The 16,550-nt window shown below is 38.2% G+C and overlaps 1 protein-coding gene across 48 annotated transcripts in view; it reads left to right on the top strand.

The window, feature by feature from the left end:
• The window catches only part of caska (calcium/calmodulin-dependent serine protein kinase a), a 175,103-nt gene that overhangs the window by 78,238 nt on the left and 80,315 nt on the right, over positions 1–16,550 (top strand). For all 48 annotated transcript variants that reach the window (XM_084122028.1, XM_084122044.1, XM_084122037.1 and 45 more), the window contains exon 2: positions 9,847–9,959. In XM_084122028.1, coding sequence (XP_083978154.1) covers positions 9,847–9,959 — 113 coding nt within the window. The remainder of the gene's footprint in view (positions 1–9,846; positions 9,960–16,550) is intronic.

The raw sequence follows: 16,550 nt of genomic DNA, 5'->3' as shown, positions 1-16,550 counted from the left end.
TTTAAAAACCCTGGTCCAATGCAGTTGTTCACAGAGCAATCCACAGATTGATGAGTTCAGAGCACTGGTCGCTCTTTCGTGCAGCTGCACTCCTCCAAGACTTCCTGAATGTCCCGTGGAGAGCTGAAGCAGTATACTTCTCTCCAAAGGACTCCTTTTCACCCTCTGCATCCAGCTATTGCAGATCATCCGGTTTCCATTGTGGCTTCAGTGGCTCTAATCTTTATAAAATTAGCCACTGAGATGCTGATTTCCTTTCCTTTTAGTTTCATTTCCTTCTTGAATTAGTCACTTGAGCGGGTTTTTATTTAAACCCCACTGTTTCCCTTTCTTCTTGTCTTCTAGATGGCATGCAATTTTGGAGATGATTTTCACAGTCTACTGCAGTTAAAACTCAAGTGTTGGAGCGATGGCAGTGTCTTAATCATCTAGATTTACATCACACTCTAATGAAATATCCACTGCCCTGTCAGTGAACACAATCGTTCAACCCTTTTATCAGTTACGGTTAAATATCAGGCAGCTAATTCTGCCATAAAGAGCGGGAGTGAGTTCTTGTGTTAATTATGTGCAGTACAGCACAGTGCAGTTTATTAAACAAAGTGCAAGAAATTGGACACTGTTGAACACAAAGCCTTTTCAGATCCGCTTCTAATGAATATGGCCTCAATTCCTTGAGGCCATTTGCGAGTGGTTTTGATACTCTACTCTAAACCACATTTGATTAAATGAAATGAGTTCTTGTTATTGATTTAATATAATTGTTGAATCGGGTATTTAATATAAGTTCAAATTATATATAAGTTCAAAATGGCAAAAAAATGCAATGAAAACATTAGCTAATGTATATTAATGAACATGAATTAATAATGAATAGTATACTTAAAAATTAACTTGGATTAATAAATGCTGTAAAAAAATATAACTAATGCTAACAAAATTAAACCTTATTGTAAAGCATTGCCCTTTTTTAAGTTCTGCAGCTGAATACCACAATTTTATCTTGTTTAGCAGTTCAAATTAATTTATGCAAGACTACACTCTCATGCTTGGACAAACATATTTTTGTTGAATGCTAGTTCTTCCTGTCACTCTTCCTTTGTTTTAATAACTAGTGCCCATATTTACTTCTCTCTTAGAAACACAAGATGAGTTGACTTGGCGTTTATGGTGTTTGTTTTGAGTGGATAATGCGAACATTAATTAAAGCCTTAACTAAGATTATTAATTTGTCTGCCACATTTGTCTGCCACATTGCCTGTTACTGCAGTGAGGTCATCCATCTGCTTTATGCACTGACCTTAGTTACACATATTGACACAACATGCACTAATTCATGTACACACACCTGTGCACACACAGACCCTTTGCCTTATGTATAACGAACACACTTCTTTCTTGACATCCTGATCCTATGCTTTTGAGGTGGCAAGGAGGGACTTTAAAATAGGTAGCAGCAACATGCACATTCAAACTGAGTGGGCCAAGTGGATTTTGAATAATGTAGTTCCACGATTATTGTAGTCAAATTAATATCAGTGCTGCAAACTTGTCAGCGTTTTGAGTCTAAAAATGTCATTTATTTGACAGAGCGATGCAGAATGATGATTTTAGTTAGTCACTATTTAATTAGCTTTTAATGTGTATGTTTTTTAAATGTATATTTAAACCGATGCATATTTAAATTCTAAATTATCAAAATAATTAGGGCTGTCGATTTATCATGTTAATTTAATGAATTAGTTTAGGTGGAGAAATAAAATTATCAACGCATTTAAAACACCCATCCCGCCCCAGACCTTTCGTAGGTCATCTTAAATTTCAAACAGTTGATTAGTGACGAATCAGAACAATACTCACTGTGTGATGTAGCGTATAGAATGCTGTTAGAATGCCCCTAAAATTCAAGATATCAGGGCAAAAATGACCCTTTATGAGTTTTTGTCTCGTATTTTTGTCTCATATTTATATCACACGAGTACAACGAGTGCAAATGTGATATTGATTTTATACAAAAGTTAAATAAAAAGTAAAATATTTGTGATATTTTAGACACAATATTGTCTGTTTTTGCTCAAGTTTGCCAACGAAGATATTACCTATAAAGCCAGAGCAGAACTGTTTTGCGTCTCCGAGCCCATAGGGTTGAATAGGGTGAACCAAGGATTCAATGATCCATTCATAAAGAGAGCCATTTACTTCATTCAGCGTTTTGAACGAATCAAATGAATTAATCAATGACTCAATGACTTACTCTTTTAGACATTTACTGCCACCTACTGGCAGTTTTAGTTTCTTATTTAGAGTATCACTTCATTAATAAAATAATTTCATACTTCCATATTAATATAGGTATAGTTCACCCAAAAATGACAATTCTGTCATAATTTTCTCACCCTCATGGCAGAGGTGGTTTACTGAACAAACTATGGCTCTATCTTTCAATCAAACTTCTCAATTACACTCTTCCTACTTCCTGGGAAGATTTTAAGTACTTCCACTTTGCAAAATGTTTATTTTAGTCAAAATTCTATGGCCTCTTTGACGCGCTTGCGGCCATCTTCGCTGGTTCAGGGAAGTCTAACGGAGACGTGCCTACTGTCAGGACAAGCCTTTATGTGAAATGAATACTTTCTGAATTTGAATCTCTAACATTTACAGATAAGGATACAACCGTATGGCTCAAGTTATGTACGGAGGAAAACAAATGCATCAAATGCATTAAACAGCACATGCATCTGACAAGAGGACATGCCGCTTTAAACTGTGTGCTTATAAGTTAGTTTGAAGCTCTTAATATAAATCACGTCATGTTTTGGACACTTTTCCTGCATCAGCTCTCTCCGTATATAATATAATATAATAACTGTATCGTCCCATTCTAGGAGAAAATGACATTTTCTGACTGCAGTGTGGCCAAGTTTCACCAGCATACAGCCGAGAGCTGTCAGGTGTACTGCAAGTACCCACGCACACATGCCGTCTGAGAAGTTATCTTCCGCAGGAGAAACCCTACACCTACGCCATCATCTCTTGCTCACTGTAACCGATACCAGCTGTCACAAACACCCAGCGTTCTTCCCCGCTGTGTGTCTGACCGATTCTCTCATCTTCCTCTCTATCCTTTTCTCTACTTCTCTTCTCTCTCATCTTCCTGTGTCACGTCTCTCTGTGTTTTTTACTCTGCATTTCCTTCCTTCCTCATATTTCTGTCTGCCGGCACATATCCCCCAGTCATGCACTGCTGCAGAGGACATCTTCTCTGTCCATCATTATTTATGATCCCTGCGTTCAGCACTTTTGCACAGAAAGACACTTCAATGAAATATTCACCTGCTAGACTTACTGTAAAGTGGTTTACTCAGGCTTGTTTATCCTGCATGTGACCTGTACCCGCTGTTCTCATGTCTGCACTGGCCTTATCTAATCTGCCTGGTTCTTTCTGGCACCAAACACGGCATCCCTGCTGTGTGCTACAGCATGTCACTGCTTGTGCCTGTCATCTCTAGCAGCTGCTGGGAGCGAATGGCCGATGCACACTTACTGCACCGCTTCGGTTCGCAAAGGCTCTCAGGATGCCATGATAAATCAGCACAGCAGTGCACCTCACATGTTCCTCTCTGTGCTGGTTGTTTAATGCTTTTTCTTTTTCCCTGAAAAAAGAAAGTTTAGTGTTTCTTTTCATTTTGTTTTTAAGTAAAGCCAGGTGCACACTGTAGTATTTTGGCCACGATTTGGCCGTCTGAGACAAATGTTGAGAATCAGATTTTCTAAGATTCCTCAGATCCTAGGCCTAAGTCTTTGATCACTAGTTTGAAATGTTCGCCAACAGCAGATTAATGACCGTTGTGATCTAACTTTACCTCCGACGAAATTCTGGCAGTGTCAGAAGATTTGACGCACAGTCCTGTAGTGTAACTTCTCCTACGACAACCATCAAATCAAAAACCAATTGGAGAGCCGAATGCGATGATGCAATTAGTTTGAAATGAGACAACAACAAACTACCACTTGCTCCACACACATCTTCTTCGCTGTGATCAAAATGAACGCTGGAGATGTTTTTGTTTGCTAGCCACCATTTCAGCTGCACAAGTAATGCAGCGCACAGTCACCGAATGTTTGGATTGATGTAAAACTGTATGAGTTTTCATGCGTGCATCCGTTTTTAAGTCGTACAGTCTGACATTAATGACAACTGAGATCCCACAGTGTGACATGTTCGTACAGTCTGGCAAGCAACAATCGCAAAGAACTATTATAAATCTTAAATATCTCTGTGAAGTTTCTTACTAGTATAATTAAAATATTTACTCTATATAAAATAAATATAATTAATTTCCATCCATCTTCTTCCACTTATCCGGGCCCGGGTTGCGGGGCCAGCAGTCTAAGCAGAGACACCCCACACTTCCCTCTCCCTAGACACTTCCTCCAGCTCTTCCGGGGGAATACCGAGGCGTTCCCAGGCCAGCCAGGAGACATAATCCCCCCAAGCGTGTCCTAGGTCTTCCCCAGGGTCTCCTCTCGGTGGGACGCGCCCGGAACACCTCCCCGGGAAGGCGTCCAGGAGGCATCCGGAACAGATGCCCAAGCCACCTCAGCTGGCTCCTCTCGATCTGGAGGAGCAGCGGCTCTACTCTGAGCTCCTCCCGAGTGACCGAGCTCCTCACCCCATCTCTAAGGAAGCGCCCAGCCACCCTGCGGAGGAAGCTCATTTCGGCCGCCTGTATCCGGGATCTTGTCCTTTTGGTCATGACCCACAGCTCATGACCATAGGTGAGAGCAGGAACGTAGATCGGCCGGTAAATCGAGAGCTTTGCCTTGCGGCTCAGCTCCTTCTTCACCACGACAGACCGGTACATCGACCGCATTACTGCAGAAGCTGCACCGATGTGTCTGTCGATCTCCCGTTCCATCCTTCCCTCACTCATGAACAAGACCCCAAGATACTTGAACTCCTCCATTTGAGGCAGGAACTCTCCACCAACCTGAAGCGAGCAAGTCACCTTAATATCATAATTAATTTGAATTAATAAATAAAATAAATTAGATTCTATTTTGGAAAAACTGCAAGTTCAGAGAGACTATTGTGACTTTTCTTACTTTTACAAGGTACCTATTATGACTGTCGGGATGAAAAATCTCCTGAAACAGTTTGATGAACCTTGAAATACTGATTGTTCAGAACTTTGTTGGAAAGAAAATTTTGATTTCAAAAATTTCAGTTGTTATATTACAGAATATTACAGCAAGATGTTCCACAATAAGTATGACTTTTTTCCGCAAATGGTACAGTCAGTCCGTTTAGCCTGCCATCAAACTCTACTACAATGAACTCCTTCTGGACTCCAACAGTAAAGATAAATGCACATATTCCTTATAACTTAAAGAGACATCTTAGAGCAACTAAATTATATTTGCATTAGGGCTGAATGATTAATCGCACTTTCCATGTAATCGCACTTAAATCGAGATGGCTTATCGCGATTTTAAAAACGCAAAGGCTGCGATTATTTTTTTTATGCGCAGCTTGTCATTGATGTACGGCTCTGTAAACGCTGCTCCATCTGAAAGCACTGTGAGTTTGAGTCACTTATAACGTGCATTTGAAAAAACAGCACGCGTCAAACATCTTTCCAAAACATGAGAAGCATTTATGAACCTCTTGTCCAACAACAGACAACATTTAATAACATGCATTTACTCCAAACTCACTTCATAACGACAGTTGAGCATCCTTCTGTGAGATGATGTGCCTTCTTACACAGAATAAGGCAGTCGTGTATTTATAAGTCATGTTTAATCAAAGAGTTTCAATCTTCTGTTTATTCAGCGATAGGGATTTCCTGGAATGATGCGCATTATTGTACTTATGCGGCGGGGCATATTTATCGTGTTTGCATGAGAGCGCCCTCTGCCGTTCAAACGGGGCAGTGTTTACTACCAATTAGCCGCACTCCACTGAAAAACTGCGCATAAAATAATCGCAGCCTTTGCCAAATCGCGAGCGGTTTTATTGCGATTAATCGTTCAGCCCTAATTTGCATTTCTGGTTGGTGTTATATACAGTGCATAACGTCATTTACATAACGTCTAGGGAACATTTGCACTAAGAACAACATGAGGATCATGACAGATTGAGTAGATAAAGCTCATTCAGATGTTATGGTGCTTCTGAGTGTCATGCATCCACAGTTCTAGCAGTTTAGTCTGGCCGAGTCCAGCTCTGAGCTACGCATGGCTGGTCCTCGGCTCTCTGCCAGTAAGCGGCTTTGTGCCTCATGCCATCTGCTCCTGCAGTTTGTGTTGGGGAAAACACAGCCCCTCTCGCACCCATATTAGCAAGATATAGTGATAATAATAAGCACTCAACCACCTCTTCAATTTGCATTCTTCTCCAGTTTGCCGGCATTGCAATTTTATAGCTGAATCAGAATAGACTTCTGCTTTAAATGCAGATCGCATTATTTATTAAGAAGCATCTGCTTATTTTTTCAGAGTCTTGAAGGTCAGCAGACTGCTGTAAGGACATGAGATGAGATTTTCTTTACGTTAAACATCTTAAACCAATTCTTAATATAATATGACAATGTGTAAGGTCATGTTAACACCTTAAAACCATGTTCTTTAATCATGTAAAGGTCATACAACACGCACTGATTTTTGCCCAGCTCCCTGATTTTCCTGGCTTATTGGCGGCTCAGTCATTGTGTCTATTTCAAAATCTCAAATGAAATTTGAGACTGATGGTTTTTCCGTTCATTGTTCTGTGCCAAACAATACCTTTTAACCTTGTGGCTTATTGCTTTAGTAAATCTCAGCAAATGCTCTGTTTAAAAACTAATTTCATGTAAAGTCATGACTCATAGGACAAAACTCTGCAACAGCCTGTGTGTTTGTGTGCTTTTTAAAATTTAATTGTGGAGATGTGAATGAATGAGAGAATGTGAGAGCACTGCAGTCCTGATCTGAGTCCTGTATATGTTTTGGCACAGCTTGGTCTGAAAACTGCTGTCCTTTGCTGGCCACACACACACACACACACACACACACACACACACACACACACACACACACACACTTGCACTTATATATGATATGAACAATCTCCTAGCTCTGTGCATCTCTTTGTGAGATCCCATCAAAGACAATATTTCTCAAATTTTCTTCAGTTATGGGCATAGTTATTTGGAAGTTAGTCTGAAATTATTTCTTTTGGTATTTTCTTTGTAAGTTCTTTGGTAAGTTCTATTTAGTCAATGACTGATTGGGCAGCAAAGCAGCAGCCTTTAGTTTCAGACACAGGCTGCATCCTAAAACTTTGGCAGCTGACTTGTTGCCTCGCTGCCTTAGCAGGCAATGACTTCGCAGGCAGCATTTGCACACGAAGGTACCTCACAAAACAAAAATAGAGAGAGCTTTGGTGATAACTAAGCAAATATTTAATTAATATAATAGTATTTTCTAGGCATGCACTGGAATTAAAAATCTGGGCTGAAACTTAAAAAATCAGGATGCACACAACCTATTTAATATTCTACACTCAAATAGCTAAAACTGAGTTGTACAAATTACACGTAAAGCAGTTTTTGTCAACTTTTTAATAACAGAATTGTTTGTTGGTGAAATATAACATTTAAACAACAATGAACTGTAATACCTTTTCATGACAGATTTATTCAAACATGCATTAAATAATGAAGACATAACTAACAGGTTAATTAAAAATATAATGAATAAATAATACAGTGCATTTTCAACAAAATGCTCTTCTATAGAATTTATTTGTCTAGCTAACTAATGAGTTTATGGACATTGAATAGCTTTCTTGAGGTAAATGTAGCGTTAAGTGACATTGTATAGCCTACAAGCTGTTTTCCTTTTTTCTTGCTAGAAATAACATCAAAAGTGGTAAACGTTGGTCAAATATTTACACTTTCACAGAAACTGAGCATCAACCACAACTTTCAGATGCCATATTTATTTTTGTCATGGAATGGAACGCACAGGATTGTGGGATATCAAAGGCAGTTAAGGATACATCTATGCTGCTTTCAAAAATTGGTCAGATGAAGGTATCTCAGGAGACAGTAAGTTAAGCTAACATTGTCTTCAGACATGAGTTGATGCCTTCCGACCTTGAAATGCAGCATTTATCAGCTTTTGGACGCAGCCACAGTCTAGCAATGCTGAACTTTGTCCTCCACACGTTCAGTGCACCTGCAGTTTGTTAACAGTTCAGCCAGAGAACTCAGATGACAGGAAGACAGAAGTCAGCCAGAAAGTGTTCTCTCCAGAGCACTGGCCTAGGAACTGTACAGAGAGGTTCTGACAACACATATTTCATAAAGTCTTGTCTATTTTTATGTCTGCCTGGATATCTGTGGGGCAGAGTGAACTGGGTCGTCTGTAATGAAATGTAACCCGCGTACCTGAGGAGGAAGGTGAAAATTCTTACCGACTCTCCGGCAGTAATATAGAGAATAAATGTCAAGTTTGAAAATGTGGCCACGCTGAACTTAGTGTATTCTATGTAAATATCACACCAGCACATTTTCCCTCACTGTAGAGGAACAATTTAGTATTTTTTTTACTACACGAGAGATGATCTGATTCTGATCTAAGAAACTTGAAGCTAAGTCCTAAGAATAAAATATTTAAACTTGGATAAATTGATTCCTGTGTTGACCAAAGATTTTAAGATTTTATTTTATTGTTTAATGTTTTTTAAAGCTTCAAAATGAGAAATAAAATGTTCCTCTCTTTTGAAATAAACGAGTTGGCAATTACTTAAATAAGTTTTCCTTGTCATCACATGTATTAGCCTATTTGTTAAGTAGGAATATAAGTGGGATAATGTACATTTAGATGGTCATCATAAAAATGGTCCACTTTAAGATGATACAAGACCCCTTCACATTGCATTCTGTCTGTATTTATTTTGAAGTATTGAACGACTGATTGTACATCTTTACCTGTAGCACAGATACAGAAAACAGGCCTATCGCCAATCAACCCACACAAACAGAAGCAAAAACGTGCTCCAGTGATCTCTCTGCTGCCATCTCTCTTCAGGCCTGCAGAAACACTCTGAGCTCATGCTGAGGAGGGTTTAAAGGCTTTGGGAAGTCTGATCACAGCTTCTCACGGAAAGCCAACCTCTCCCCAGCCCCCATACTCCCCGCTGTTCCTCAAACACTCAGCCCACACAGAGCGTTGCCATCATTCTCATTGCTGCTGTGAGCATTTCTCCATTCCAAGAGGGCAGGCTTCTCACTTCAGCCGCTCAACTTTTGGCTATTGAGTCATATACAGTATGGCTCAATAATGACAGTGTCTGAAATTCTCATTGTTCCTCCAAAAGAGCTTCCACATATATCAGCTGTAATAACTGTCAGCTTTATTGCAGTTCTCTGCTTATTTGGATAATGTTGAATTTTTTTACCTTGTCAACGATTAATGCCACCTCAAATTGATTGAAAACAAATGACTTCTGGACACTTTGTTTCTGTGAATCACTGTCAGTGTGAATATTTTTTGTTGAATGGATTATGGCTGTGTAATCTCACCATTTAAAGATTAAATTTAACAGGTTTATGGGCCAGAACAGCAAGTCAGCAACAATAGCTAAATTATTTTGCGAGTAGAGGAATAAAAGGCAATGCTGGGGCCAACTAAATGTAAATAAGCTGTTCACACTGGAGGTTCAGGCTTGTGTATTAGTATCCAATTATTGTTTTTGGTCTGTTGGATTATTTTGACCATTGCTCATCCTGTCTTGATATTGACTTAATAAACCCAAAATGTGCAGGACTCTAATTTACCTGTTTGTTTCCTTTTCAGGGGGCCGTTTAGCGTGGTAAGAAGATGCATCAACAGGGAGACGGGTCAACAGTTTGCAGTGAAGATTGTGGATGTGGCCAAATTCACCTCCAGCCCTGGCCTCAGCACAGAGGGTAAGACACGTCATCTCTGTTATCTTCAACTTTTTTCCTCTTTAGCTGGTGATTGTGTGGAGAATTCATCAGCTGTGACCTTTCCAGAGCTCAAAATACGTAATCAGTGTTTTCTCATGAATAATCATTGAATTTTTATCTTATGGCTGGAAATGAACCAAACTGAATGTCTGTGTTTATGTTGATTTGATCAGCCACTCTCTAATCAGAACCTGTGGATAGGAAATCCTGTTCTAATGCAAAATAAACAGTCTAGACCACCAGCTCAACTTCTTAAAGGAGAAGTTCACTTTTAAAATGAAAATTCTGTCATCATATACTCACCCTCATGTTGTTTCAAACCTGTATGAATTTCTTTCTTCTGCTGAACAGAAAGAAAGATATTTAGAAGAATGTCAGTAACCAGACCGTTTTTGGGTCCCATTGACTTCCATAGTATATTTTTTTCTTCTGCTTTTCTGTTCAGCAGAAGAAAGAAATTCATACAGGTTTGAAACAACATGAGGGTGAGTATATGATGACAGAATTTTCATTTTAAAAGTGAACTTCTCCTTTAACATCTGCGGTTACAGTAACCAATACAGCTGTCCAGAATTTACTGTGGAATTAGCTTTGCTTTGTTGATGTGAAAACAGATGAAGTGCTGCTTGGCTGTAATGTATACCATGAGTGGGCAGCATGTGTGTTTTGCTGAGATAATGGATGGGCCTGCTGATCATACTGACTCTTTGTACAGTAGCATGGTCTATGTGTGATCACATATTTCATCTTAAACGACACCTTAGGGAGCATCTAGAAACAGTATATATATATACTGTATATATATATATACAGTATATATATATATACCCCCCTCTCGATCTGTTATGCTCTTGATATGCCATTTTGCTGGAGCTGTCAAGGTAGCCTATCATGCCACTGACGTCACAGACCGTTGAAGCTCAAGATGGCTGCGCCCTAGTAACAAAACAACAAACTAACATCACTGTTTCCCCCCTTGTAACTACTTCAACAGTTTTAAGTGTTATTACTGTTATTATCACCATTACTTCCTATTGTGTTTTAGTTCCCCTGTAATTCGGATGTGGTTAATTAAGAAACTTAGCTCTTTTTTGAATGTTAGTGGCATGTATTTGTGTCACACAGACTGATCCTAGATTGACATGTAAATGAAGCTTGATTACCAAAATGTTGAAAAATAGCTAGTGGACCATCCAAACTTAGTCAGCTAACAGGACCACTGACCGGTAGACTCCATCTGTACAGTACTGAGATTAGAGTCTGTGAGTCTCCCTTAAAGGGTTAGTTCACCCAAAAATGAAAATTCTGTCATTAATTACTCACCCTCATGTTGTTCCAAACCTGTAAGAACTGTGTTCATCTTCGGAACACAAATTAAACGTACCGATAGACTGACGTGAACAGCGTAAGAGACTGACATGGAAGAGAATAAATTGTTGAATAAAGTTATTTTTGTTTTTTTGCACAAAAATTTATTCTTGTCGCTTCATAACATTAAGGTTGAACCACGCTAGTCACATGGACTATTTTAACGATGTCTTTACTACCTTTCTGGGCCTAGAAAGTGGTTATAACGTTGCAGTCTGTCGGTGGTCAGAAAGCTCTCGGATATCATCAATAATATCTTCATTTGTGTTCTGAAGATGAACAAAGGTCTTGCGGGTTTGGAACAACATGAGGGTGAATTACAGAGGAAATTAAACAGATGGTTTCACTGTACAGCACTTCCTCTATCACAGTGCGGGTGTGTGTAAGCATGGAAACATAGCTGTACAGTTTCAGCGTGAATTCTCTTAAGAGGGAGAATATCTTTGGGTAGGATGTTAAATATGTGTGCATGTGAGAAAGAACTCTTTGCCCAGGGCTTTGTGTTATCTCAGTCCACTGCTAAACCTCTGTCTCATCTCTCCTGAGTTTTACAGTCTCGGCAAACACTCTGCCCACCTCCCATCTGTCTTTCCTCCTATGTGGGAGGGAACACACTCATGCTGGTATTTCAGAATCTACTGTAAAACCCATGAGACTCAGTGATTAAAATGACTTTTTTCACTGTGTTTACCTTTCAAATGTCTATTCGTCTCTGAGTGCAGGAAAGAAGCAACTCAATGAACTTTGCCTCCCTGTGGTTTATTTGTAGTCACACACACCCTCGCCTCTAACACCATGACAAATACTCTCAGCCAATGAAACATATGTAGGACTCAAGCTTCTCTTGATATAACTGAAGCAATGGCGAGGCCACACATTTTAAACTGAGTGGACCTTAGTGGCTACTCTCAAATTACATCATTTTACAATACATGGGATAAAACATTATCTGACAGTTAAGATTAGTTAAATGTGATTTATTGTCAGCCAACAGTTTCATGAAAACAACAAAATCCATTCATAAATAAAATAACCAATGAACAGAATAAGAAAGAACAATAAACAAAGGTAAATAGACAAGGCTTACACCGTTTCCTAACTACACGTGCCGCGACGCCACGACACTGGATAAAAGGTATCTTTTCCATGTTAATCAGAGTTTTTGTCCTAACCAGCCGTGACGGCGACACGTGACGATTCTATTTTAGAAACGGTTTCTATTTTTCTGCGACGTCACGGCTGGAACAACAAACACGAAGTGTGGCAATGATAGTACCGTTTATGTGCTTTATTTAATGTTAAAAGCGTGTAATGTGACTTCGATTATCATTTAGTGCTCCCAGCTTTGTAGCCAAGCAACAATGGATAATTCACCTCAGATCTTGAAATTAAACAAACGTTAACAAGAACGTTCAAACTGTGAACAAACAAGTGTATTCTTTGACAAAGATTGTTTTAGTAACTCAGTATGTATTTTTAATAATGTTTTAAATGGTGTAATATTTGTTAATTTGATTATGTAGCCTACTTTACTTAACTTGGCAAAGGATCCAGTGCCTATGTGTGTTTGCACTCAGGAGAGTGTCAAAGTTTTCTATTTACAACCTGTTTTTGCAGCGTTGAGCAATGTAGCCAATCACAGACATATGCGTTGTTTTCTTGAACGCAGGCCAATCAGAGGTGTTTAAGTTAGAATCCTCTCACCACTCAAAGCCGGAGTTTTTGTCCAGTGCTGAGTTCTGCACGCTCGCAAATTCTCTCATTATAACAAAATGTAGACATTATGTAAATAATAGGGGTGCAACGGTTCAAATTGCTCACGGTTCGGTTTGTATCACGTTTTAGGTTCATGGTTTCGGTACGGTTCAGTATGTGCTATGTTCAGGGAGAAGAGGACTACTGTCAAATAAAAATAAAGCTTTTGTGTGAAGTTTTTTCCCCCTATCCTATCTACTGTATTATGATTAACAGGTGGTGAAAAAAGCGCCACTAGCATTTGTATCTGTGCACCTGTGTACATAAATCTGTTTAAAACGCTGTACTGCTGTTGGCACATCTCAAAACCCATCGTTTTGTGTTTTGTGTTGTTTCTAGACTTAAGCTGGGGCAAACTGAACTGTCATCTGTGCCATATTTTGTGTTTTTGTAGCACCTTAAGGTCACCGTGCCAGCTGCCAGCCATCTGTGACAAATCCTCTCCAAACTTTATAAAACCCATTCTGTGTTTAGGGTCTATAAACGCACACTCTTATTATTTGCTTGAATCCAGTGTTTTGTTATAGCTGCACTTAGGACATCAATACTCTGAAGTACGGATGCTTTCACGTACCATTGTAGCACTTACTGTAAAACTAAAGAAAGCCCATGAGGGCCACTTAGCTCAGATTCTCTGTTACTGATGGACATAAACGACCATAAAGGTTATATTCTGTGTGGTTTAAGTTTCCTAATGACAGATTGAGGTTTATTTTAAATGAAGGCAGTGCTCAAGTGTGTGAGTGAATATGTTGAACATTATTTGCATACACAGTGGATATTTATGGCTGATGTGAGTTACTGTAGCAAAATTAAGTTTAAAATCTGATTGTTTTATGGGTTGATGTAAGGATGTTGATTCAAGAAAAAGTCTTACTTGATGGAATCACCGTATGTTATCACAAAAAGGAAACCATGTGTCTGACTTTGGTCTCATTCAATACATTTATACTTCAAATTCATTCTTTAAATTCTCATATAAGTGCACATTTTCACATGTCTGTATCATCAAATGACTGCTCATCTTAAACTCATAGCTAAAGGTTACTTCAGATATTTCTTCATTCGGCTTCAAATATTTTTTTCTGCCCTAAAATATTTTATAAAATCATATATATGTATACCATTTATACTATTATATTTATCATTTTATAATTAAAAGTATTCACAATTATATACTGTGTATTAATAATATAATATATGATTATATAATATATGGAAAAAAAAAATTGTTCTTCATTCCTTGAAAAAGACAATCCATCCCTCAAAGCTCACCATGTTTGCTTTTTCATCTATGCTACAGATGTGGCCTTTAAAAACGTGCGTTTTCTCCTGCGGCATTCGGCAATTCGTCTCGCATAGTCTCGCAGAATTCTGCAAGTGCTTTCGGGGGGGCCTACTTAAAAAATCCCTCAATGTGTTTCGCTTCACAGAATATCCACCAGGTGGCGCAGAAAAAAACAACTTTACATTAGATTTTTTATTTTACTTCACATTACGTCATGATTGTGAGAAAACATCCACAATAAAATATAAATAATAAATAGTAAATAGACACAAATATTTACAGTAGGCTACTGTATTATACAGACATTAAAGGTTCATCAAAGTTGTCTTAAGACAAGAAGGGCTTTGGACAACGTTTACGAATTTTTATATGCTTTGTCATTGCTGTGGTTTCCAGGAGATGAGTGCATGCAGAATATTTAACATTGCTTTTATTAAAACAGCAACGTGACGTTCTTGCGAGCGCATAACTTTTTTGTACAACTATTAAGATGATTGTGCATGCAATGCGCATTTATATAAGTGCAACAGAGAATTTAGTGTGAGCATAATACACGTGACTCTGCCTGTAAAAACCCAGCAGTATTTTTTTTTTATATATATATACACAAAATCATCCTAACATAATGAAAGGCTTAAATAATGCGACTTACCCAGATTCTTAATTCGTGCAGATATTTCTTGTGTGATTGTTCTTGGGCAGATATTTCTTGTGAGGTAATGTTGCAGCACAACGCATAGCATTTATATTTTGGGCGCATCTGATTTACCATTACATTATTAATAAATATTTTAATTGAACTGTCTTAATGCATTAAGCATAAAGATTTTTCCACGTTAGTCTCAGAATGTCTGGGGTTGGTTTGAGGTCTTGCCGACAGTTTGTAAATCTTCTAAATATTCATATTCACAAATTCCATATAAAGGGTGATCAACAGTTATGACTTCTAAAATAAAATAAAAATGACCAGATAAGAGGTATCTGATTGACAGTTTGACAGATGTTGTTTTAAAAAATAATTACAACATTATGGGGAAGTGGTATTAAATATTTGGTAACACATAATACAATTATTTTAATTACGCATTTTGTTCAGTTTTGCTTTTACAAAATGTTCCCTGTTTTTTATATAATTAATTTAACCTGAGATGTGCGTTATATCGCTTTTTGATCATTCTTTGTGTTGTCGAATTTTGACATAGTTTCATTATTTGTTCATAATAATTTGATTCATAATTGTCATTTTTTTCTGAAAGTAGCAATATTCTAAAGAAATACAAAGACAGTGTACGTGTAGGCTACCCACCAGATTTTGTCATGAGTCATTTTGTACCCACCACTTTTAACTTCCGTTGACCGTTTTCAGTGGTTATGAGGAGCAGTATGAGAGAAAAATTTGGTAATCATTGTCTGACACAACAAAAAAACATTATAATATTCATTTTATTTTAATTTTCGTGTTCGCATTTATGAGGGAAAAAACAACGTGTCAGTTCTCGTTTACGGACGTGAGCGCTCTGAAAGCGGCACTAATGTCAGTTCTCGTTTACGGACGTGAGCGCTCTGAAAGCGGCACTAAAAGACTGCTTTAAAACTTGCACAGAGACCTCAAACAGAACAGCTGCCTTTCTTTAAATTGAATTTCGTTTTGTATTAATTATATCTTAATTTTAATCAATGTTTTATAAACCAATTGCCTGGATTTAAGAAGTAAATATAGCAGACAATCACGACATTGGAGGCGCCGGCGAGTGAACTGGAGTTCGTCTCATAAATGAACCGAAACTCGGTGTATAATGCACATTCACATTCACAGCATATTTAGACACATTTAGACGCATTCATAATCATTACTTTTACCGGTTCTTTGTGGCAAGCTTTATGCGTGCGGTCGTGCGCTTGAGTGTGGCTATATTATAGTAAACGCTCATTAATACAAAGCATAAGCCTCTTCCTGGCATGCAATCTAATCTACTAGGCTACAGTGTCAGTTGGTTATATCAACATATGTCAAATTAAGTTACGCGATATCAACAAATTAAGTTATAAACATTAATTTGAAATAACTTAAGCGTATGTAGGGGGAGCGTGGGGCACAACCTAACGCGGGGTTAGTTGTAACACTCTTGTTTTAAATACTTCTGCACATGCTTGGATGA

Source organism: Abramis brama (assembly GCF_963993115.1).
Source record: "Abramis brama genome assembly, chromosome: 8".
Taxonomy (NCBI): Eukaryota; Metazoa; Chordata; class Actinopteri; order Cypriniformes; family Leuciscidae; genus Abramis; species Abramis brama.
This window is presented reverse-complemented; position numbering and strand designations above follow the sequence as displayed.